Source organism: Diadema setosum, chromosome 6 (genome assembly GCF_964275005.1).
Source record: "Diadema setosum chromosome 6, eeDiaSeto1, whole genome shotgun sequence".
NCBI lineage: Eukaryota > Metazoa > Echinodermata > Echinoidea > Diadematoida > Diadematidae > Diadema > Diadema setosum.
The window spans coordinates 691895-718156 of record NC_092690.1 but is presented as its reverse complement, the minus strand read 5'-3'; the positions used below and the strand labels follow the sequence as shown (position 1 = coordinate 718156).

The 26262-nt window shown below is 37.3% G+C and overlaps 1 protein-coding gene across 1 annotated transcript in view; it reads left to right on the top strand.

Moving 5' to 3' along the window:
- LOC140229881 (neural cell adhesion molecule 2-like) overlaps positions 1 to 26262 on the top strand; it is a 143190-nt gene that overhangs the window by 100988 nt on the left and 15940 nt on the right. Inside the window, exons 2-14 of the mRNA XM_072310087.1 lie at positions 2303 to 2455; positions 2877 to 3026; positions 4019 to 4171; positions 4684 to 4881; positions 5347 to 5795; positions 7029 to 7185; positions 8415 to 8608; positions 9213 to 9306; positions 10794 to 10955; positions 11489 to 11611; positions 14429 to 14464; positions 20877 to 21013; positions 21710 to 21917. Of these exons, the coding sequence (XP_072166188.1) occupies positions 2303 to 2455; positions 2877 to 3026; positions 4019 to 4171; positions 4684 to 4881; positions 5347 to 5795; positions 7029 to 7185; positions 8415 to 8608; positions 9213 to 9306; positions 10794 to 10955; positions 11489 to 11611; positions 14429 to 14464; positions 20877 to 21013; positions 21710 to 21917 (2214 nt within the window). The remainder of the gene's footprint in view (positions 1 to 2302; positions 2456 to 2876; positions 3027 to 4018; positions 4172 to 4683; positions 4882 to 5346; positions 5796 to 7028; positions 7186 to 8414; positions 8609 to 9212; positions 9307 to 10793; positions 10956 to 11488; positions 11612 to 14428; positions 14465 to 20876; positions 21014 to 21709; positions 21918 to 26262) is intronic.

The following is a 26262-nucleotide window of genomic DNA, read 5'->3' as shown; positions in this document are numbered from 1 at the left end:
AACTACATGAGTGTACAAGCTAGCAGCTGATTAAGAAAAATAGCAATGACTACATTAGGGGGAAAAAAAAACAAAAAAAAACACCAAAAGTGATGTGCTGGGATGTGTGACACAAGGGAAATACATGGGTGTGTGTGAAACACCCCACTGTATACATGTACATGCTCAAGGGAAATGACTGTAATGTGTATGAAGTAGCCACGGACATACACATATTTGTTGTAGATTTAAACTGCATTCAGTTCCATATCGTCTGTTGAGAATGAGAAGGGACTTAAGTGGTCTTGAACACTATGGGTTTAGTGACAACTTAAAGGACAAGTTCACCTTCATAAACATAAGGATTGAGAGAATGCAACAATATTAGTAGAACACGTCAGTGAAAGTTTGAGGAAAATTGGACAATCGATGCAAAAGTTATGAATTTTTAAAATTTTTGTGTTGGAACCGCTGGATGAGGAGACTACTACAGCTTGTGAGTCATATGCGTACAACAGTATAAAGAAAATGTAAAGAAAATTCAACATATTTTCACTTTTTTCGCATAATAAAAGAGCACTTCACTTGCCTCTTTCTAAAGGCAGGGGGAATAATATTACCCATACCATTTGTCGGTAACGAGTCGGGGGAATGCGTTCTTTTTTTCAAAAAATGAAATTTTGTGAAATTCTCTTTATATTTTCCTTATATTGTTGTACGCATGTGACATCTAAGTTATTCACACACTGCAGTAGTCTTCTCATCCAGCGGTTACTGCACAAAAACTTCAAAAATTCATAACTTTTGAACGGATTGTCCGATTTCCCTCAAACTTTCAATGATGTGTTCTACTAATATTGCTACATTCTCTCAATCCTTATGTTTATGAAGGTGAACTTGTCCTTTAACGCCCTTATCGTTCTCAACCGACAATATTCTAGTATGATCAACATGCTTAAAATCATTTATAATGTACCAGTCCTTAAATTAATGTGACATGTTTGGGGTTTGAAAAAAAACTTATTCTGCATGAATGATTTCATTCTAAGAATTTGTAAAATGTGAAATGTGCCATCTTTCTTCAAGACAATAGGCAAACACAGTGATTTGCAATGTATCTGAATATTTTTTCCTTCCATTTCCCCCTATAATAATCATGTCAACTGCTTTTAGATAAAAATGGTTGTTATTCTTTTACCTGTTTGTAGTGTGCCATGTGTTGTGCATGATACGATGGGATGTTTAAAGAAGAACTAAAGAGTTTGTTCGCAAAAACCGATTAGTCCATTTTTGAAGATTTTGAAGTACTGTCTCTGTCGTAAAGTACAAAATAATACCTTTTAAATGATATATTGGTCACTACATATAAAGGTACATTTTTGAAGTTATGGTCAAAAGAAGCAAAAATTTTCTTATTATTCTCTTTATTTTTCTTGACCTTTAATCGCAAATATCTCCAGTTGGCAAATGTGGACTTATCGGTTTTTGCAACCAAACTCTTCAACTGTAAAGGGATTGGAAATGAAACTGAACTTTGTATGAGTAGAGGCCTTAATAGTCACTGATTGTTAAAAAACTGATCCGAACAAAAAAAAAGGCTGCAGTCTTAAACTGATTTACAAATTGTAGTTCAACTGAAAAATGTTGATTTCTTCATTACCACTCTTGCATGTGTATGAAAATTTCTCCATTATGTCTTGTGGAGTGATGTCTTCTTAGGGTAGACTCATGAGTAATTTTCAAACCAACAGGGATGTTTTGAGTCTGGTATTCTATTACAATATCAATTCCCTAGCACTTCATAGGCCAAAGGTACAGCAATTTTTTCAGTACTCATTGATATACTTTGTAACGAAATACAGTGAAAAAAATGGCTCGCCTTATTGGATAAGCAGTTTTCAGCAGTTTTTTTGCCACATGAAATACAGTGAAATTAGACTATATACTATAGATCTAACCTCCCACGGTATTATTACTGTGTCATGTATGGCTCTTAAGAGGTTGAGTGCGTATCCTTACTTTGTACAGATATGGAGTATATTGTCTGTAGTGGGGATATGACATCAATTTGTGTTACCACTTTGGTGAAGGGTGCTCCCATGAATCTGATGGAGAGTGGTTATATGGTAATTATTGGCTTGTTTCATTTTTTTTTTTTCAGAATGAACCCAACTTTGCCTGGTAACTGGAGTATTATGAAATTGGAAATGTTGCATGAAAGAGCGCTGTTGCAGAGAGTATGCTTTTCTGCGCTCTGCAGTGGACAATCTAAATCTAACCATTATTTGTTGCATACCCTTCCTTTTCTCCTTGATTCATGCAGTTGCAGCCTTGTCAACATCACCACCGTTTGCACAGATGGTGCTAAATGTCGGGGACAGCTTCACTTACACATGCATAGATTCAGATGCATCAGTGGCAGCTTTTCCAGTATGGAGGGACCAGAACGACAATGCCGTGCCTTCATCGTCCACCGGTAAGGGCTGACCTACATGTATAGCAGCATTCATACTCCACAGGTTACAAGGATGATTGTAATAAGAAATTACATTTTTGTGCTTCTTTTGCTGTTTAAAAAATTCAAACCCATGTTACGTTTACGTTGATTTCAATAAGAAGGGGAAAAATCTCACAAATGATAGCAATTTCATTGTTATGTACGTCATTGGTGAATGATAAGGGCATTAAGTTGCCACCAAAGCCATTGTGTTCAAGGCAACTTTACACCCTTTTTGCATTGTCACCCGACAATAGATAAAATGCCCTGCCTAGAGAAGTTGTTTCTTCTGTCAGGGACTTGATCCGTAAGGTTCAAGAGTGAAAGCTGTGAGGTCTTCTATACTCACTCACAAAGGCTATCGATAAATGACACTTCTCTCTCATGTTTCACTTTGCAGGTGCCAACAGCCGAGTATCCACCACACAGACAATGAGTGGACCCAATAAGGCAACCATGCTCCAGTTTAGCAACGTGGAGTTATCTGAGGATGGCAACTACACTTGTTATGCCAGCGGCGCCTATCTACGGAGAACCGTCATTGTCACCAGTAGGTTCCTGCTCTGGGGTGACACATTCCCCCTCCCATGCCCCACTCCAGCCCCCTTTGCCTTTCCCCACTTGCTGTTGTCCAATTGATTTCATATATTATGTCACCCATGACTTAGACCCCGTTAACATTGAGTGAAAGGGCAGGCTCAGCCCAAGCTCAGCCCAGCCTTCCTTTCACTGTAAACACTCAAAAGGCCAAATGGGGTACCAAAAAAAGCAGGGCAATTGGCCGAGCTCTGGAGTTAGTCTCGGCCCGGGCTCAGCCCAGGCTCGGGCTCGGCCTGGCCTTTTCTCACTGTAAACGCAAACTGGGCGAAGTGCGGTACCAAATTGCGATGGGCGCACTCCCAATAATAATCGTTTGTTTACAAGCAGAGCGCCACTACGACAAAATATTAAAAGGTTTGAAATAAAAGCCTGGGACAAGCCCTCCACTGCAAACGAACAGGATTGCGGGACTGAGTACCACAAATGATGCCGGGCTCGGCCCGGGCTCAGCCTGGACTCAGCCCGGGCTCGGCCCAGCCCTGCACTGTAAACGGGGTCTCAATAGTTAATAGGACACCAGTTTAGGAAGCATTTTTGCTGCTTTATGAGATTTGTTGTATGCCTGAAAAAACATGGATAGAATAAAAGACTTGTAGTCAATGTTTATCAAGGAATTACAGGAGAGTTTAGTGACCTAAACTTAAAGTTGGCATTGATTGTTTGTATTTTCCGTTCAAGACAAACTTTTTTTTTAAAATGTTGGTGCATGGTAATGGTGAGAAATTGGTAAGCTCCAATAAGGCAGACTTGGTGTTTTATGATGTGTGATAATAATCCCAAGATAAAAGCAAGTTTCTGTCATGGTTCCTGCTGCATTCAGTGCACAATATGAGTGTGCATAGTAGAGTTGTTATAGCATTGGATGGCAAAATAAATGGAAAACTTATATAAGAGGCCACGCTCTCTCTCTCTCTCTCTCTCTCTCCTTTTCCCATCTCCTAGTTCCTCCTACCTTCCCAAACATGGCTGCCGAGTCCAGCCAGAGATTATTGGTGAATACGGAATCTACCGTACAGTGCACCGTCAACGCCAACCCTTTCCCTGCAGTGATCTGGTACTTCAATGATAACTACATCAACACTGCTGCTGAGGGATGTAAGTATGACCTTTAAATGTATACATGTATATGTACCTTTTTTATGTTGGGACTAAAAAAAAAAAAATAGGTGAAAAGGATCAACCTTGTCAGTTTTTAACCTTTTTGTATTGTCTGAAAAAACATTTTTCTGTAAACTATGGTCATAGTCTCATGTGGGGAAATTATTTTTTTTTGCAGTTTTTGGAATGATTTTCTTTAGTCTGGTGTAGAATTTCTCAGGTTTATGTGGATTTTGAGTGCCACACACAATTAATGAATAAGTGAATTCGAATAAAATCAAATGCACTGCCAGACAGAAGCCAATTGTACATGTGTGAAAATGTAGTATGTTTGTTATGATAACAAAATATGTCAATGAAACTCAACTAAAAACAAGACCAATGAAAAACAAAGAAACCAAAAACAATAACGCATGACTTCTAATTTTAGATGTTAAAAAGTAGTGGAGATTTTGAAATTTTTCATTAATCCTCTTAAATTCATTGATTGTCTCTGTGATTTCTCACAGCGAGATACCAGGCCAGAACGTCAACCATTCCTGTGGCCGACCCACCACAGGCACCGAGGCCCGGCTGGGAGCATGCAGAGGTTGCAGTCCTTGTCGTGTCGGATGTGGTCACCACGGATACCGGCTCGTACCGTTGCCAGGCAACAGTCACAGCGACAGGTGCTACCAACCAGGCTACCATTGAGGTTCTTGTGCAAGGTAAAGAGTTCTCAGTTCCAGCTGCCTTCAGTATGGAGAAGAAGGCCAATAACAGAACACACTCATTTAGTATAGCACTCATCAGATTGTGGCAAAAATTGGAAAACAATGGTGTTTTAAAGTCTTTGGTTTTAGTATGAGACATAGAACCTTCTTTCTTTCAGCATAAAACTTTTCTACTTTCAAATTTATTGTAATTAAAAAGAGTAGAGTAAACACAAACAAAACAAAACAGAAACAGAATGGTGAAAGGTGGCTTTTAACCAAAAATATGATGATTATTGTGTTTTGTTAAGTAGGTTGTAGTATAAGAAATGGTGCTCTATCTGTTTGTGATGTGGAATGCTTTCTCTGTTTGCAGTTGCCTTTGCAATTTGCATGAAGTCTAAGTTCAAAACAGATCACTGTTAGTGGAATAAGAAGTGGTCTGAATTTCTTATATTTTCTTCTGCACCTTGTTTATAGTTCCTCCTGAGTGGACAGCTGAGCCCCAGAACCAGCAGGGCATCGAGGGAGACAGTATCACCATCTACTGCCACGCCTCAGGCACACCCGAACCCACCTATACATGGCTCAAGAGTGGCATGGGAGAAATCGTTGACGATGGCACCAAGTACCTGCTCACAGACACCGGTGACCTCACCGTCAACAACCTGACCCCCGACGATGATGAGGTCTACACCTGCATCGCCTCCAACGATGCCATTAACTCCACCGACACATCCATAGAGAAGTCCATCCGACTAGAGGTGCTGGTGAAACCAACACTGAATCCCCAGAACAACCAGACCATCGCCGAGGCAACCACCTTCTCCATGCAGTGCTCCATCACTCGTACAGAGGCATCGGCTACTCTGACGTGGAGGAGAGGAGGCGTGAGGGATGAGGATGCACTCCCTACCGACGGCCAGTGGGTGAGTGCTGGGAGACCCTGCCTGTATCATTGGGGGGGGGGGGGGGTGATGATGTTTGATGGGTTATATGGGAATAGGTTTACTTACTAGGGATTGTGCCTGTATCATGGGAGGAGGGGTGTTGATATTCTGGTGGCCAACCACTTTTCCATTTGAGGTCCATCAAAGTAGCACCTCTCAAAACAACTTCTTTCAAGCAAGAAATCACACATTTGTAAAATAGTACTTATCATTTTAAAGGGGAGAAAATTGTTTCATCGTATGTTATACATTATTGGCATTTAATTCATTTAGCAATTGGACATTCAACAAAGTTCTAAGGAATGACTGCATCGCTTCATCATCAACTACAGGATATCCCAGATCTGTCATACTATGTGATATACTCCCATCCAGACCCAATTAAATTAGACTAATAAACAAGGTAGAAGTATCTATCAAACTTGAACCTAAATTAAGAAAGTTGTAGAAGTGTAAAACATGTTGTCATAGAGCAGTGATACTAGGAGGAAGTGAAACATGTTCTATGGAGGAGGTGATGACATCATTACCTGACCAAGCTCTACAAATATTGATCGCATGATAACAACAACAAAGAAATACCCAAACCTCCACCAAATGGATATAGAATCGGTAGGAATGAGTTATGTCTGTCATGGCAAACTCTTGTATTCTTCAGATAACCTAGCAACAGTGACTTCAAGGGGGAAAGGAGTTCTTGTTGGTTAAAAACTTTTGATGATTTGTTTTTAACAATGCATCCTGGGAGAATTTTGAGGTGATGAATTAACACTTCTTCCCATGTACATTTTTGTCTTGGTGCAACCATTATTACTATCTGGAGAATATAGGTGATATTTGCCTCTTTTCTTTTTTGTCTGATTTTGACAGAACTTCTTCTTTTATTTTTCATTTTTCATATCTATGAAATTTATCCTTAATATAGTGTGGAATGACACTAATAAACTGTGTATTTCCAATTTTGTGAGGATTGTATGTAGTAACAAACTTTTTCTTAGTCTGTGCATCAAAAGATGCCTGTAGAGAGTTAGATGAAAAGTTTGATAGGAATATATCTCAAGAAAGGACGTAACAGAATCAGCAGGATGCAGAATGATGCACAATTTGCAACAAGCTATCTATTATGTTAGACTGAAGCAAAAGGTTTGAAAATTGTTTGTATTAATATATGTGAATTCTACTTTGCAAACTTTTGTCCCACTTTCTAACCAGCCCCTGGACTCAAGGGTTAGTGTGGCCAGCAGTGACGAGGGGCGAGTCTTGACCCTCACACTGGACCCCACCCACTATGACCACAGTGGGGGTTGGATCTGCTATGCGGTCAGCCCTGCAGGCAATGTCCAAGTCACCCATTTCCTCTCTGTTGAAAGTAAGTCATCACTTTCTCTTTTCTCTCTTATTTCCTATGAATCTGAAACCAAAATTCTTTTGATTTCCATAAAGAGAAACCATTCATTTTTCATTTTGACCTCTGACCCCCAAAATACATTCAACCAATCAGAACTGAAAAGTTACCAAGCATGTAGGTTTGATTGTGATAAATTTTCATGATTATATTGTTTGACATAGCATGGATATTCAGTCACAGTCACTGTGCATTGACTTGTTGTAATCAAAAGTCAAATCTATATGAGGTGCTAAATTCTCTCACTGATTTACTCACAAATCTTTTGGCAACTGTTAATATTCTGGATTAAGTTAAAAAAGAAGGTGTTATTACAAATGCAATATTAGATTTTTGACATACAGAATGGATACAAGAGTTGTGTGTTGATGACATCATCTTGTAGATTCATGTTGATGGGGGATGTCATACCAAAGCAGAGGAATGTGCTTTTGCCATCCAATAAGCCAGTTCAGAGTTCCACTTTGCGCATGAGCAGAAACAAGGTCATTCGGACCAACATGCATGTTGGTTTTTAAATTCACTCGGATAAGCATCTGTGATGTAATGATTATTCATGTAATCCTTAAAAATGCCGCTTGCCAGCACATCCACCTGACAGCAAAAGTGGTATTTGGCAATATCAATAAAAAGAGATTGTCAATACATCCAATGCAAAATAATGAAATGGATGCTTTCTCAAGTGTAATTGATAGATCATTCTGCTCATCTGGTCTTCACAAGTTTATTCTTTGTTTGAACAGGATTGATGAATCCCATAAATTGTTACGTAAAACTTATATGCATTATGTCAGGTGTATGAAAACGAGTGAAGTGCCCCTAACCAACTGAGAAAAAAGAAAGGTCATTCGTACCAATGTGCCCATGAGCTAACTCCGAACTGGCTTATTTTTTTGCTGTCTCATTAGGCCCATTCCCACACTAGAGTTATCAAGTTTGGGGTCACATTGCACAAAAAGTTTTATTTTTGCCATCCATTCCTGGCCAAATAGAAGCATTTGGCTGCAAATGAAGCACTTTAAAACTCTGAACTGCTCAATGATGTAGACAGCACAAGATAATTTATGTTTTGTCCACACTCAAATATTAAAGTTTGCAACAATAACTCTGTGAAAACTGTTAACTTTGAGTATGCGTGAAAGGGACAGGAATGTTGGAAAACTAATTCCTGGCCCTTCTCATCAATGATTCAGGTGAGCCGTTTATCGACACGTCCGAGACCAGATCACGTGTCTTGTCCTGGCCGGGTAACCCTGTCAACATGACGTGTGTTGTGAATGGTTACCCCATCCCTTCTATCAGGTGGACTCGTCTCGGTTACACCCTCAATGAGACCGACCGCATCACCTTCCTGAAGGGAACCGCCCCTGGAACATCTTTTGTCATGGTAACAAATCTTTCCTCAGACATCAGCCACAGCAATTTTAGTTGACATTCTTGTTTGATGCTTGCATGAATATCAATGCTGGTGACTTGATATGTGGTGCATCATCAGGTTACTCATATAATGTCGCAGATCATACAAGGAAGAAAAATGCGCGTAAAGCCAACTTTGGCAATATAACCTTTACAGTTTCCTAACTTTTCATTCTTTAAAAAAATTATTGCACTTGTTATGAAGTAGGGTGAATTATGTATCAATTTGAATTGTAGTACTTGACAAATTTGCAGCTGCTGAAAAACTAAAAAAATATTTTCCCGACATTCTGTGGTTTTTCGTGAAGATGCGTCACATATGATATAAAGACCATTTTAAGCCAAGAAAAATTTCCTGTGAAAATGATACAGTAACCATTCACGATGATGAAGTGACATATTTTTTCAACAGTCCTCATGGTATATTTCTTTCCCTCTTTTTTTTTTTTTTTTTTTTTATGCGTGGGGGGGGGGGTTGTATTGCAGCATTACATCAATGTAGCTCTGAATTGTATGCACACTTATCCATGACCTTTTTTTACATGCACATTTATCTGTGACCTTTTACCTTACAGATTGATCCAGCTGAATCAGACTTTGGAGCCTATATGTGTAAAGCCACAAACAGCAGGGGAGATACAAACTTTCGCATCGATCTCATTGAAGGAAGTAAGTAGGAAGCTCACCATCCAGTTTTTGGCTTGGTAAAAGCTTCAAGGGACTGTACAGTACTGGTTGAGGTGGGGATTCATGTTTTGAACATTCCTAAGTGAGAATGAGAAACCTCTTATGAAATATGAAAGAACAGGTAATTTTAAGAAGGATTCAATGTTTATCTGATGAAAATTGGTTTTCAAATGACTGAGATATTCAAAAAAGTGACACGGTAATTATAAAAGGTGACAGGCCACACCTTTTATTAGGATCTCTTTGTTTCACTCTGTTTTTGGATATCTCAGCCATTTCAAAACCGATTTTCATCAAATAAACTTTTGATACCCCTTAGAATTGCATGCTCTTTGACATCTCATAGAGTGGTTTCTGAATATCTTGCAAAACGTTAAAAGCTAAATTCTCACCTCGACCAGAACTGTTCACACCCTTTAAATGGTGAAAACTTGTGTCAACAAAGAGCAAGAGATGAGATGTGCAAACTGCCAGAATACAGAAAGCAGAAAACACAAGCAAATAGAGAGCCTTTGTTCATAATACAAATGAAAAATCTGAAATGCCACATTCTATCCTCAGAAATGATGGGCACTGCTTTTGTTCAAATATAAAGAAATCTTCTCATTGAAATTCACTTACATTGACATCTACTAAGGTTAGATGCTGCATGAATGAACAGTATTTACTTTTATTTCTCATTCTTCTTCATATTATTTTGATTGAGCAGTGACAGGGTTGCAGTGAAGGGCAAATTTCATGAACAGAAGAAAAAGCAATCAGCATACATTTACCACTGTTGTCATGACCTAGCACCTATTGGAAGGAAAGAAATAGATGGAAATTACAAGGGGTGCATATCATTAACTATTTTGTTTTGTTTTTCTGCAAATAGAACTTACGTCTGTATTTCTGTCAAAGTAGGTTCATCTTTCCTGCCTTTAACACTTCTGTCAATAGTAAGATTTGTGGCTAAGTGGCTCTGTTCACACTTATTCATGAGAACATTGTGTAGTCATAGTTCATATTGCCATACAGTACTCTTTCTCAAGGTAATAGCACACTTTTTCTTTTTCTGTCAAGTGTGCGTGACTTCATTACTCTCTGATGACGTAGTGTACTTATTTAGGATCAGTCTTTTTCAAGGCTTTGGCACACTTTAGTCTTTCCTCTGAAGTGTGCATCTGATTATTTTTTCACGTCATGATAAGATTCCCATTGCAAGAAGAGCTATTTGGGAGAGGATGTGACTGAGGGATACTTTCCTTTAATAGCTGTTAGTTCACTTTCATGTATACTTAATGTCTGTAAGCTTATGCTGTTACTCGCCTGAATGCGATGTATCTCATTAGGCCTATTATTAAAGTACTAAATCTTGTGTGTACCCTTTCTTCCAGATTATACCCAAGCATGGTCAAATTACAAATATTGGGGATAGAAATTTAATAGGCAGAATTTAATAAATAGAAACATATTTCTTCTCCTTCCAGCTGTTCCCACGGAGCCAAGGAATGTGAGGGTCATTGATACCAGGGCTTCAGTGGTGCGGCTAACATTTGACTACCCAGAGGATGATGGTGGGTTTGAAATCTTCCAGTACGCTGTGAAGTACAGCAGCGGGGGCCAGGAGGATATACGGTATTATGACAATGGTGAGTCTTTAGATAGTCATACTTTTAGCTTTTTTGGTAGGCATTGTCATGAAGAGATTCCTAAAGCATTTGTTTCTTTTCTCTTTCTGTTGTGGTTTTTGAGGATTGCTGAATTATTCTGATGATGCCAGGTGAGATTTCTTCAGAATATTGTGAGGCTTCCTCGTTATGTTGGTCTTGCCTATCTCCATGTGATATTGTTTGAGTCACATTATGAAATGAACCAGATTGTCGCTTAATGAATAATCTAGATATGATATCATTGCTTTTTATATTCATAAAAGCAGTGATTTTCTTCACCCTAAGGAGATTTTATGTGATTTCTGTAGAAAATTCTTTGTCAATAAAATGAGGTAGTTTGAAATTGTTTGTGACTGTTGTAAGATACCTCAATTGTTTATCTATCATCTGCTAAATAATTGAAAAAAAAAAATGTAGATAATATGAAACATTAAGTGGCCGGAGTCTGTGCAGTCCAACTTTTTCTTGCCCTGTGGGAATGATGTTGTCAATTTGCCTCATCTTCCTTGTAGTAACTGTTGTCCTTCTGGATGGTCTATCAAGTAATACCCAGTACCTCATTGAGGTTGCTGCTATTAATGATCGAGGAACAGGTGCTTATTCCGACCCCTACCCAGTCACAACACCAACTGAGAGTGAGTATTTTTTTATATTATTTTTTTTGTGTGTGTGTGTATCTAAAATCAATTGTTTCCCTATTTACTGTTCTTTTTAAATCTATGACATTGTTCATTGTATTTATCTCGTCAGATAGACTCTCAGTGATAAAAATTACAAATGACTGAATTCAGGAATAAGGTTGAACATTCTTATTTTTGAGGGGTTTTACTAAGGTGTTGGAAAAATCCAGTTTTGTTGTTTTTTTGTGGTAGTGGCCCTTCTCTACCAGTGTACTGACACCTTACACTGCCCCACCCACCCTCTTGCATTATTTACATACTCACAAATCTGAAATGACAGTTTGCAGCCTTGAATGAACTTGATACCAGATAATACTTACATAAATTGAAGTAGTTTGTATGATGAATCAATGTTGAATATGAGATTAATACTCACTAAACTCCCAGCATTATATAAAGCCCAAGCCTGGATGTGACTTGCTAATATTAAGCACAGCATGGTTTGAAATAAATAAAGGACAATAGGTTGAATCTAAGAGTTTGATCTCCACTTGAGAAGACAAAACTCAAATTGTTTAAGTAAACTCCAATATGGCAGAGACTTTGGATCTTGATTTTCCTTTGGACTGACATACAAACCTGTACCAATAAGGGCAATGTCAAGTTCCTTTTCTGTGTACACAGAATGTAAGTAAAAACCAAACTGATTAAATCTAGCTGACCCTGTTATCCCCCCCCCCCCCAAAAAAAAAAAAAAAAAAAAAAAATGGATTGATGGATAGATGACAGATAAATCAATGGAAAAATTGATGAATGAATTAATAAATGAATAAATAGATAAATAAATAAATAAATAAATAAATAAATTAATTAATTAATTAATTAATTAATTGATTAATACACCAAATCAAATTCTATAAACTCAGTGTAAGATCTTGTGTCTGCAGCATTCCTTTGCTCTTTTTAGGATAAACATATTTATTTTGTATTTAAATTTTTTTACTTGCTAAAGTCTCATTACATAGAAAGCCCACTCCAATGCTGAAGTCAACATTAGCCATAAGAATATTTTAGCTTTATTTAAGTAGAATATTGGAAAATCTCAGCAAGATTTTGAGAAAGCTCCTCCCTAGAACAAAATTTCTCACATTTCCATAAATGTCAAATAGTTATGACCAAACATTGAGGGCACACAAAACCAAATGGACAAAAAAAAAAAAAAAGAAAAGAAAAGAAAGGAAGAAGCATGCAGAGTAGCCAAGATGTGGAGATATCCAGAGAAACTAGAAATTTCTAGACATGCATGTTTTTAATGTTATTCACATGAGCAGAATGGGGATTTCAGGTGAATGTTTTGTTTTTGACATCAATATTTTCTGTATACGAAAAAATAGTTTCTTTTCATTGTCATTCCAAGTATGGGGTCATGTGATGTGGAATGACTATCTGTTATGTGGGAATGATATCTATAAATTTGTCACATCAACAATATAAGAGGTATCTTTCTAAGCACATCTCTATACCAATGGTATGTGTAAATGCATGAGTACCATGCTGTGGTCATCACACATGAATTGCTATGCCAATCTGAGAACTGTATACTTCTTCTCTTCAAATGTTTTGTTAAAAAAAGGGCACATGAGATATTGTTTCCAAGGACACATACTGAGCTGCCTACGAGTAGTTTAGAATTATGGTATCCTTTTTTCTGCTTCTTCTTAGCAATTAAAACAATATATCTGAAAAGAGAAACATGTTTTTGTAATTTGGAATTTCTGTTGAAAATGCTTAGTTTTTGCAATATTTAAGTATTGAACCATCATAGGATTTTGCACTTTCAAAATTTTTTTCTCTCTGTGCATCAGGATGTTTTTTGATTATTTATCAATTTATTCATTTATCTATGTATTTATTTGTTTATATATTTCTCGATTAATTAATTAAGATATTTATTATCTTTGTTTTTATGTCTTTTTTATCTGCAAGGAATGGTAAGAGAAAGGGGCAAATGGAATTATACAGTATCCAGTGTCACAACGGGCTTAAGCCTGATTTTTTAATAAGTAATCAAAATGTGCAGGCTAAGGTGTAAAATTATGTTCGTATGCATGAAATATTCATGAGCACCCAAACGTTTTGAAAATCATCCAGTTACCTTTAAGATGTCCTTGATCAAAATCACAATGATTGGGGCCTTCTTTGATCTTTAACAGATTATTTTAACCTTATTGTGTATAGAAAGATATTAGACATGGCATACAAAATCTTTTCCTGATTTTTTTTTCCATTATTTTGGACTTGTAGCAGTTATTTTCAAACTCAGTTTTTATCTAGCTTTAATTTTACACAAAGTTAGTATAAGAGATGCTGGTAGCAGTGTAATAACTTACATTTTTAAAGCTAAAAGCAGAAGTTCGCATTGTCTTCTTGGAGGCAGGAATTAAATGATTATTGGGGATAAATAATGTCAGTTTTCATAGGATTGATTCCCAATATGTGAGCATTTGTAACAGTTTTCTCTTTGTTTTGTTTTCCCCCATCTTTCTCTGTCTCTGTCTTACTTTCTTTGTGGTCCTATTCATTTTTCATTTCTTATTTTCCATGTCTGTTGGGTTACTTGTTGGTGGTTATTCTTTTGTTCATTGTGTCAACACTTCATGTCACATGTATGCTCACATGATTGTATCGGCATAACTGAATTGCGTTCATCCGCATTTATTTTTTTCTTTCCATTTTCTATGTATTCCAATGAATGCAATACCACTATCTCACTTCTCCTCATCTTCTTAAATCCTTGTGGCAAACTGTAATTGTAACTTCCGTTATTAATAGCTACTCCTGCGCCGACTACACAGCCCATACCAGGCAGTGAGTGCAATGGCCCGCGTCGCAACTTTTTATCAATGACGCACTAACCAAGCTTTTTTTTTTTTCCTTTTTGCAACTTGAAAGCAGTTGGGCATGTAACTGTGTGGGTTGTTCAGCAGACCTTAGCATGGCATGCTCTTGACTCAGCGGATACTAATTCGCCTTATAGCATTAACCACAGGACTTGCAACTATTCACACATTTTAAGAATGAGCAAGTGCATGCGGGGTATGATAGATGATCTGTTTCCATATGTCTGTTTGCTGTGACTGCATGGGGGGGGGGGGGTGGAGGGGGATTTAGAGGCAAAGGGGGAAGAGTGCAGTCAACATGCAGCGCACCAAAAAGATTTTTTTCCCCTGGATGAGTGTTGGTCTTCAGTGTTTTGATCACTTTTTGACTTTGTGATTGATGAATATTGATCTACAAGAATTATGAAATGCAGGTAATACTGATTTAATCATCAAGCAAGTCAATTTTTGTCCAAACCATGCACACGCTGTAGAAACTCATTCCTCCTGCTGTTTTTCACAGTGCTTTTAATGCCCCAAACAAAAATTTGCCCATCAAAAAAAAAAATGAAGAGGTTGGTAATCCACCTGTGTGAAAGGAGTCAAGCAGAATCTGTATCCTCACTCCATGGTCGACTGCATGTGCCATTGAATAATGCAAAACATTAATCGGAATTGAGATGTGAATAGCGCATGTACTGATGGGCTTTCTTGAAACCTCTTTTTTTTTTTTTAATATACACTACTGGGGCACCCGACCTGGGTCAGCAAAAGTCAAAATATAGTGAGCTCATCCTTAATGGCTACATACGTCTTCGGACAAGGTTCATAACAAAGCAAGAGCATTGCTACATTGGGAAAAGGTAAATTTAACAAAAATACACACAGTTTTGATACAAAAAGAAAACAGATATTGATAGAAAAACTCTAGTCTTTCAATCAAAGTCATTTGTTTGTTTGTTTGTTGTTTTTTCTGGTCATCATACCACAAATAAACCTGAATTTCAGGCCACACATGCAGATCACTCTTCTCTACAGTTTTGGAACCTAGCATACCAGGTTCCCGTCAAGAATGGGTTAAGAAGAAGAAAAAGAAAAAATAATCTACATGGCAGACCTCATCTCAGCAGACCTGGCACCTCCAAAAAAATGGTTCAGAAAAGCAAAGGGTGGAATTATGTTAATGTGTATCAATTATCGTCTAGCTAATTTTTGTGTTCCAACCTCATAAGAGTCTGAGAGATCTGGAAAGTGAGTGTAGGACTTTCATCTTTCTGGAGCATGAGCATTGTGATGTCTCCTATATCAGCAATTTATGCAAAGTGTGGTAGTTAAGCTATACTCTTACCAATAGGTTTATACGCGCGTCACTGTAACCTGCACAGCACAGAAGGCACCAAAATATGTGTAGGTGATAATTGTGAAGACATACATGTATGTGCGGTAATTTAACACTTTAATGTTTGTGAGCCGGTATGCCAACAGTTGCCGGCATGTGAAGGGTTAAACTTAGAACAGTATTCCATGTATCATCATCATCATTCCCATCATTGTTATCATCATCATTATCATCATCTTCATCATAATCACCATTATTATCATCATCTTCATTTTCTTTGTGGTAACACTCTAACATTTTCAAGAGACAGACTATCTGAAGGACAGTAAACATGCCTTGATAAGCAAAGTGAATATTTGAGATTTTATGTTTTTTGTTTTGTTTCAAGATTAATGCGTGTTTTGAAATCAAAAGTCTTGATGCATTTGCAGGCAACGTTGCCAAGAACTGGAAAATTGCTTACAAGTGTGTTTCCTCTGCAGGAATGTGGGATAGCAACAGGCTCATGTTCTTGAAGTAGAGATGTAGGGAGGTATCAAAAATGCCAGTATGTTTAATCTTGGTCATTGGGTTGATGTGGGGTTAACCAAACACCAAATTACATAATTTGGACTGTCAGTTGCAAGCATACTACATTGAGATACTACTTTGCTATTTTTTATAATTACCCCTGCATTAAAAGACTATTCCATGGTGAAAATAAATTCATAAGTCTAATTTAAATTCAATTTTAAATAAAAATTCAAATTCTTGATTATGTCAAAACAGTTGTGCATGCATTATGGCTGCTGCTGTGTGTCAGTCAAAACCTCATCCGTTTAAAGTTTGAGGTGAAGCGATTATTCGGAGGTACAATCTAAGTGATTACAAGCTCACAATCTGACTTCCTTACTCTTAAAAGGCATTTGAACATTTTCCTTCAAGTCCCATTGAAACCTGGCTGTCATCATGTGTATGGGAATGCCTGCGTATTTAACACCTTATTTCTCCCTTGGGATACATTATTTATTTTGCAAGTGCACATATCATAAAGTTGTACTTGAATTTGTGACTAAAACCAGCTCACCTGAGGTGGCAGTATTCTAGAAGGAATGTATTTTGTAACAGCATTTGATGGCATCATATTATATTGTGCAATGAATGCATGAACTGGTTCTTTTTATTTATTCTTTCTGTTTCTCCACATTTTATTTATTTTATTTGCCTCCTCGTGCCACAGATCCTGGTAGGTTTAATGTGATGCAGTGCATATTACTGCGCAGTTTTAACAAACTGGCTGTGATGAGGCACCCTCCCCTTACCCCTTTGTCTTTCTTTTTCAATGTCATACAGACTTAACATCTTGCCCTTTTATTTTATTAAAATACTAACACAAGTTACCATGGCAGCCTTGCAATGAGGCTAAGCCACTTGGCACTCACTCATCTGTTCATTGAGTTTTTTTAATATATATTTTACTGGAAGAATAGAGGAAGGATGTCAGTTCACCACAAAAACTTTTTTTTTTTTAATTTAATGGCACATTATAATGAGGATTCAATAGAATCATCTATTACATTTCATTGTGTTTGAGATACACAGGTGTAGTTAATTTCAGTATGTGAACAGGTAAGGATAATATTACATAGGCACAACCCTTTTTTCTTGAAATAATTAAGTCCATAAAATGTTGGGTTTGCACAAAATGATCAACCACACATTTTACACACAGCCACATACACACATGGACAAAAGGATTATTCTGCTAGATAGTTTTACACATGGATTGAGTGAATCTAGCAATATTAGTAGAATACATTGAGGAAACCATGCAGTCTTGCTAGAGTTATGAATTTTTAAAGATTTGATGCTGCTAGGAATGAGATGACTTTAGATCGTGACATTTCTTCAAAACGACAGCATAAAGTAATATGAGAATTTGATACATCTTCATTTTTGTAGCATTCTGAATAAGTAATCAACTCACCTCTTTTAGAAAACAGAGGGAATGACATTACTCTTGTTATATTATGTCATAACCAAATTGAAGGGATGTGATCTTTCCATGAAAGAAGTAAATTTTTGAGAATTCTTTTCATAATTTCTTTATATCTTTATTCTGCAATCTTCACTCAAATTTAGACTTATAGTTGGAAAAATTTGGGGACCTCTTAAAATTTCTTTTGTAGACAAAGTGTAAACTGGCAGCAAGTATCCCAAAGATATTATGTAATTATCAGGCTATCCACATGAAATAACCATTCAGCATTAAAACTGCCCAAGGTAGCCCCTCTTGTATGATATCACTGAACCATGTCCATACCCCCCCCCCCCCCGATACATATTGTCTTTTTCTTTTTTTATGGAAATCTGTATAGGTGTAAATAGTAGTTTGAAAAATGAAGCATTTCAAAAAGTATATTACTTTCATAATAAATTGTAATGGCATTTGTCAATTAAAAAAAAAGTTATTTGTCCACGTTTGTCTGAATTCATGCATTTAAAACAATTTTGCTGCTCCCCTCAGTAAAAACAAAAGAAAACAAACTTGACAAAGCAGATTTAAGTCTCCAGGTGCCAAATGATTGATAAATCCTTCAAAGGTCGTGTTTTAAATGTAGTATCATAGATGGCTATTTGCATGGCAATATGTTCTGAGTCACTGGATTCCTTGCATGCCTCCTAGCTATCGTAACAGTTTGTTTGACACTATCCCAACAGATCAATTGACTCTCAAGAAATGCCGATGTGACTATTACAGCACGCACTAACACATAATACTCCTGATATATTTCAAATAGTATGCCATGACAGTATTCTTTGAATGATAGTATCTCTTACAGCTGTACTTTTTCTCCTTGTTTATCCCTATAACATGAAAACAACACATTACTAAACTGCAAAAAAAAGAATATTTATGCATATAATTATATCTGCCCATTATTGTTTTCTGTAGTTTACACCTTTGCAAAGAAAATTACAATGTATAGTACACAGATAAAGGTTTGACTCCTTTAAAATTTCCTTTGGATTTCAGTCTCTGTCTTTCCAGTATGGAAGACTTAGTATTCCTATAGAGAATATGAGTGGAGACATCTTATACCCCAAAGTGAGAACTCAGTATCAACATTTTCTCACATTAAGAAACACATTTCTCAAATTGTAACCAAACATCATCTTCAAGAAATTGTCACAAATTGTTCTCTGTTTCATGTCTTGCGGCATTTTTAGGCACTATGTTGTACCTAATCAGTCCTCAAATCCTTTTTAAGACCTATGATTCCTATCACCTGTGTTTTTCAGTAACAGAACAGAATACTGCCCCTAGAATATCACTGCTGCTTTCACGTTGTCCCTTTTGGGAGAAAGAGAGAAATGTCTTTCTGACATTCATACCATGCTTTCCCAATTATATCAGGACTTCTGTTTATTGTGCTCTCTTAACCTGCTACATATAAGTGAAATTACAATTTCTCAAAGAATGAATGCATGGATAATCAAGCCCCAAGAGCAGGGGGTTACCCTAACCTTCTGTCAAATATAACATTATGCACCATGAAATCAGAAAGGAAAATACTGTTCTAATTTATCTATTCACTTTTTGTCCAAGTAATTATATTCATGAGCACATTTCAATAATATGAGTATAACTGACTTCGGGGGGGGGGGGATCATAATTCACTGATTAATGTACAGGAGCTTTGTAACAGCAGTACAGTAATACAATTTATATAATGCTGAGCAAGACCCTCTAGCAAATTTTTTTTCTATCCAGTGATCACTTCAGATTTTCTCCTTTTTTTCACTGTTATGCATATTCTTATTTATACAATATGTCTACGAATGTCAGTCTCATAATAATATTTCCCTTGCATGGAATACTAATAATATGAGTGTTTTGCGCCCAGAATGTTTAATTGGCCAGTCTGTAATGGATGGTTGTTTATTCTCTGTTTTTGGTGAATCTTGATAGTTTCTAATGGCCAGCACCAGAGGTAAGATTTGTGTATCTAGTAAATTGGTAATTTTAGGACTCCTCAGATGATTTTTGACTGCTTGATATTATCTGAAATGGGATATTTTGCATTAAAATAAACAATTAAAAGACAGGAACAGCAGCAATTTTCAAGGATAGACTTTTTCAGGCAGCGTTATTATGTGAAAACATTAATTTTGAGTTGTGCAATGTGTAGTTTATGTTTTTGTGCCTTTATTTCTTGTAATGAGTAATGTAGTGATATTATCATTCACTGTTCACTTTCTTCACAAGCACAGAGAGTACAAGATTAGGGAACTGATAAAAGAATTGTAGACACTGCTGAATATATACTGAAATATATCTCAATGATATATCTGTGTAAGTCATTTAAAACAAAAGACAAAGTGAAAGAAGATAAAATTGTAAATTTGCCACCTCACTGCAATATTTTATCTGGCTACCTCTTGAGACCTTTCATGGCATCATGATTTTGACCAATATACCACACATCCATACACAACCCTTCAATCGTTCTGTTTACAAAGGTCTGAGAAGCATATTTGAGCACAGCCTCCAAGTGTTAACCAGTATCCATTTCATTGCATATGTCTCGGGAGGCATTGGTTCAATGGAAACCTGGAGGGGAGTTCAAATTAACACAAATATTGCATTATTGCCTATTCTGGATGGTCTTTCTAAATTTTGGGCAGATCTCTACAAGTTGTGCAGCAATCTATTCACTGTGTGTGATCTTGTATCCAAATAATGACAAAAAAAAAGGTGTGCATTAGAATAAATTCCACATTTGACAGGGCTTCTGCTTGGAAAAATCCAACTTCTGACATTGATCCCAAATTAGATCTTATTCAGGTCTTTATCATCAAAACTGTATTTTAGTGGAAATATGCTCTTGAGTTCTAATTAGGTATTTGCAGTTTACTCAGTGTTAAGGTAATCTTAAATTTTTTAGCGAGGACAGTTGAAGACTAAGGTAAAGACAAAAAAAAAAATCTATTAACTGTGGTGCAGTCAGTTAATTTTTGCCATGTTGATTGCTTGTGGCTTCATTATCTCCATTTCTCTCCTTGTTGCCATGGTAACCAGCTGTGCCCGGAAAGCCCATCATCACGTCCAACAGGGATTCAGACGCCGCCACCGGTACCAGCTATCGTCTCACATGGGATGCACCGATTGACGATGGTGGACGGGACATCACCAATTACCGCATTCGATATGCACAGGTGAGTTCACAGTTAACGGTCAACAAATGGCAGTGTCAGAGAAATGGTGTGCTGTCTTCTGAGGATCTAGTAATATAGACATGATACAGTAAATGTAGGAATGCTTATGATAACAATGGTAATGTTAATGAAAGAAAGATATTATTCAGAGGGGTGAAGGCTCAGGTTTGAGTTTCTAAAGTTTGTCTCCCTCTACGAATGAAAATTTGTTAAGATTGCGATCTTCACAAATTTTCATTTGTAGAGGGAGACAAACTGAAGAAACTCAAACCTGAATGGTAATGTTGATGACATCACTTGCTTGACGTAAAGAACTGGCAGAAAATCAAATACAGTCCAATGCTTCAAGATAGATTTGTGATATTGGTTTGTTTGGCCTGGATAGCTGTATGATTGCATGACTGTTTCAAAGCGTAAGAACAATTGAACAGAAAGAAATTAATTATTTGTAGATAAATACCAAAAAAAGACTAATGTAGTCATCAACATAAGATCTTTTGTCAGTAAAGCTTATTGTTCCTGGCCTGTTTACCCTTGGGCTAGTAGTGAGCAGTATAGGGCAAACTTAACCCATTGAGAACGAGTCTCGATTATACTCGGGCAGGGGTCTATGGGTAATTAAATACGTGTTGTAGTGAAATTAGCCCATCCTCAATGGGTTCAAAGAAGTGTTAATCCTGTCAAATTCCTGAACAGGTGGACAATGGTGACATTCTAGAAGTTGGGCCCCGTTATGAGGAAGAGATCATCCCCCCACAGCTGAGGGAGTTTGTGCTGCAGCCACTGAATGAGAACAAGTTCCATGCATTGGAGCTGAGGGCAATCAACATCGTTGGTTTGAGTGAACCTGCCTCTATCAACTTCAAGACCCTTGGGGGCTTCATCATTGACCCATCAGATGACCGTAAGGCCAAAAAAAAAAATTGTTGTATTGGCGTAACCCGCCCGACTCTAAAAATTCCGCCGACCCTATGTTTTTTTATTATTTTTTTTGCTATCGATATCAAGTATCTTGTTGACTGCGATCGTGATCGCAAAAAACCCGGAAGTGGAAACGGCTCTGGGGATATCGGATGTACGAAGGGGAGATCTCGCTAGCGGTAGCGCCTCGCATAGCCTCGCTTGATCAGTACGTCATCTGTTTCCAACACGGACGCGTACTCTATCAAGATTTATACAGTGTATACTTAGCATTCAGACTGCCATAGGTTTCTTGTGTGGAGAACTTACACGAATCTGTATATGTGGGACTGTAATAGAGATCGCCGTGTGCGATGAAAAGTCAAAATAGTAAAATATAAAGTGAAAACATTCAGGATAGGGATTTCAACATCTTTAAATTCTGTGAAGGGGTATAATTTGAGTAATATCGGCCTCATAAATGATTTGTAGAATAGATGAACACAGCACATACGGTGCAGCAGTTGGAACTGTTTACTGAGCACGAGTTTTACACGTAAAATGCAGGTAGCAAAAAAAAAAAAAAAAAAATCCGCCCGACCGACCCTATTTGAAAATCTCATGTTACGCCAATACAACTTTTTTTTGGGGGGGCCTAAGCCGCTATTCATGATTGCTTTTGAACATGCAGTATTTCACCATGGATACTTGTTAGAGAAACTTTCCAAGGATATCACATTTATACTATTTTTTTTGAAAGAAACAACAACAATAACCCACCACTGAAATGGCAGTAAAATGAGCCACTGAAATGAGGGAAGTGTTTCAGAAAATTGGCTCTGAAAATATGCTGTATGCATAATTATGTTCAAGAGATTCAACCTCCAACATAATCAGTTAATAGAGAACACCAAAGTAAAATGCTTTCTGGAACAGCTACATTTCAAATTTAAAAAAAAAAAAAATGTATGTAGACTATGATTTAGCAGTTTTGAACAGTAGGTACTGAGGATATTAAAGTTTAATTTTTTTTTTCTTTCTACCAGTCAGCCATATTTTGCAGTCTTCCCAGCTTTATCACCTACAACTTAGATGTGACATCTTGTGTGTGCATGTATTGTTTGCTTGTCTGTTTGTCTGTGCTTATATGGTTTCATCACTAAGAAGGAATGGAGCCCAGAAATAAAAGAGTTGTTGTGGCCTAGGCAATAAGACCACAGACTATCAATAATAAGGTCCCTGGTTCAAGTCCCTTGGCTGTAGCAGTCGTGCCCTAAGTGATGCCTTTTATCCTCTGTCTAGTCATTTCAGAGGAGACTTGGCAGCCACCCTGTGGTTGCACTCTGTGGCCTTCCCAGTGGTCACTTTAAATGATATCGTTTTGAAATAATTAAATTGAACCAAATCATATCATTACTACTACAGTGCACTCCCGTTATAACGAACACGGTTATAACGAAATTCCGGTTACAACGAAATGAAATTTAGGGCCGCAACATTATCAACTCTATGTATTTTTATTGTTTATTCATTCGGTTATAACGAAATTTCGTTATAACTAGAGGTGGGCTATAGAGGGTCAATTTTAGGTCATACTTTCAGAACATGCTCATCACACCTTAGTTTGATGACTTTATGCCTACTGACACCATTTTTGAAAAAAAGAACGAAAAAAATGCGAAATCCAGGGTGCCCCGGCCGAAATCGTTAAAAATCCAAGATGGCCGCTGTTTCGGCTTAAAAAAGACATTTTTGGCTATAACTTGGCTATTTTTTGGTCTATTGTGATGGTTTTGGTGTCTAACCCCATGTTTTGGGGGTCAAGGAAGTGGATTATAATGATAATTTTGGTGTAAAACTTAATCTTCCACATGATACTGACCTTTTTCCCATATTTAGGGTTAAATTTTCCTTGTCCTTTACCCCTACCCCACCCGCCATTTTTTGCACTTCTTTCTGTATTTTTTAAAAGTCATGTTATCTACCATACTCTTAATAGCAAGTACTAGCTGTCAATCTGGTGTTTTCTACTGACGATACAACAAGAAATACAAATAACTTACGCTATATGTATGTGTCATGCAGATACCGGTATATGTGGCTGGTGCATACAGGATGCATGGTATGAAGCCAGTGCTTATACTGTATCTGCTTTGTAGTGCTAATTAGCATTTGGTCATTAGACATGTAATCATACACTACAGTTCTACTGTACTTATGTAGGTGCACAAATTGAATTTTAAAATGACTTGAATAAGCCTTCTGTGATATGCCAATATTGTCCAGCACAAAGGTAATGTTTCGGCTGGATGATGCATCCCATGAGTCAATGTATTATACATGGAAGAATCTGCATCAGCAGTACTGTCTGTACATCAGCTTGCTTTGGGCATCACAGGTGATGATGCTGATCTGTCCCTTTCATTTTTTTCCATGTGCTCGATTCCATATGCCTCATGCTCTTGGTCTCAACACATACCAAGGTACCAGTTTCGTCGTGCACCTTTGTATGTAATCCAATATCACAATTAAGATGCAGAATCATTGATGCCCAGTTCACTATCAACAATATCTTCAAGGTTGGTATGGGCAGTTGGTTGTATGATGCCATTGGTTGACTTTCGATTCAATGCATTCACCATGTCATCTTCAGAAGGCAGATCAGGGGCAGGGAGATTGATTATCAGACTCTCCTCCAGTCACAAGAAGAGTCAAGTTCACCTTCATTTTCACCTTGAGCAGAGACTTGGTATCGAGACCTTATACAAAGTGTACACGTGTGGGTGTACAATAATCTCGATGGGATATGAGTCTGTGGTATGACAGCTCTCCACCTAAAAAAGCTATAAGTTGAGTTTGATGAGATCTCGGGTATCCAGACATTCCTTGAGTTCATCAACATTGTTAATGGGCCTCTCCATGTTTTATGTTCCTGTAACAGACAGCCTAGATGCACATACTCTAACTGCTTGTTGTGCTTGGGCCACATTTTGGAATTGGAAAAGAGAACTGGAAATAACTGATAAAGTCAACAAATATTAATTACCTCAGCTTTAGGTACTTTCAGTCACAGAGAGTGAGATGATGACTTTACCATTATGATGCTATGTGAGGAACATACATCGTACTAACATTTGTTTGTCATACATGTAGAACTGGTTGGAAAATCACTCAAATGGTATCAAATTACCCATCAAACGTGAGGATTCTTACTTTATAAAAGTACAGCTATATACCATACATGGTAGGGAAAAGCAGGCATGAGAAATAAGGGACCAAGTGGTGATGGTGAAACACCAAAACTAGGCTAAAAGATGAAAAAGCTGACTGAGTTATAGTAAAAATGCATAATAGGCAAGACGGCAGATACAATGTACATCATCCAGTAAAGTACATTTGGCTTTGTGCTGGACAATTGGCATATAGAAGGCTTATTCAAGTCATTTTACAAAATTGTACTCTTACACTTGTACAGTAGAATTGTACACTTTGACTATTGTTAAAGGTCTATTGACCAAATGTCAATGTGCACTATAAAGCAGATACAGTAGTAGTACTGGTTGCACAGTTACCATGCATTCTGAATGCACCAGCCACATACCGGGATCTGCATGACACATCATACAGTGTATAACATAAGTTATATTTCTTGTTGTATCATTGGTAGAAAACACCAGATTGATAGCTAGAACTTGTTATTAAGAGTATGGTAGATAACATGACTTTTAAAAAATACAGAAAAAAGTGCAAAAAATGGCGGGTGGGGTAAGGGTAAAGGACAAGGAAAATTTAACTCTAAATATGGGAAAAATGTTAGTATCATGTGGAAGATTAGGTTTTACACCAAAATTATCATTATAATCCACTTCCTTGACCCCCAAAACATGGGGTTAGACACCAAAACCATCACAATAGACCAAAAAGTAGCTGAGTTATAGCCAAAAATGTCTTTTTAAAGCCGAAACGGCGGCCATCTTGGATTTTTAACGATTTCGGCCGGGGCACCCTGGATTTCGCATTTTTTTTCATTCTTTTTTTCAAAAATGGTGTCAGTAGGCACAAAGTCATCAAACTAAGGTGTGATGAGCATGTTCTGAAAATGTCACCCTCTATAGCCCACCTCTATTATAACGAAAGAAAACTGCCGGTCCCGAGGACTTCGTTATAATGGGAGTCCACTGTATTACTCAAGTTCTTGCTTGTATGTCAAATCATGCAAAGAGACACAGGGAAAAATCAATAAAGAAATATTGCTCAATGTCATCCACATGATGTCAGCACTTCATATGCTTCTTTTTCATGACACTTCTTGCTGCAAATTGTACATCAGTTGGCCAGGAGATGTCCAA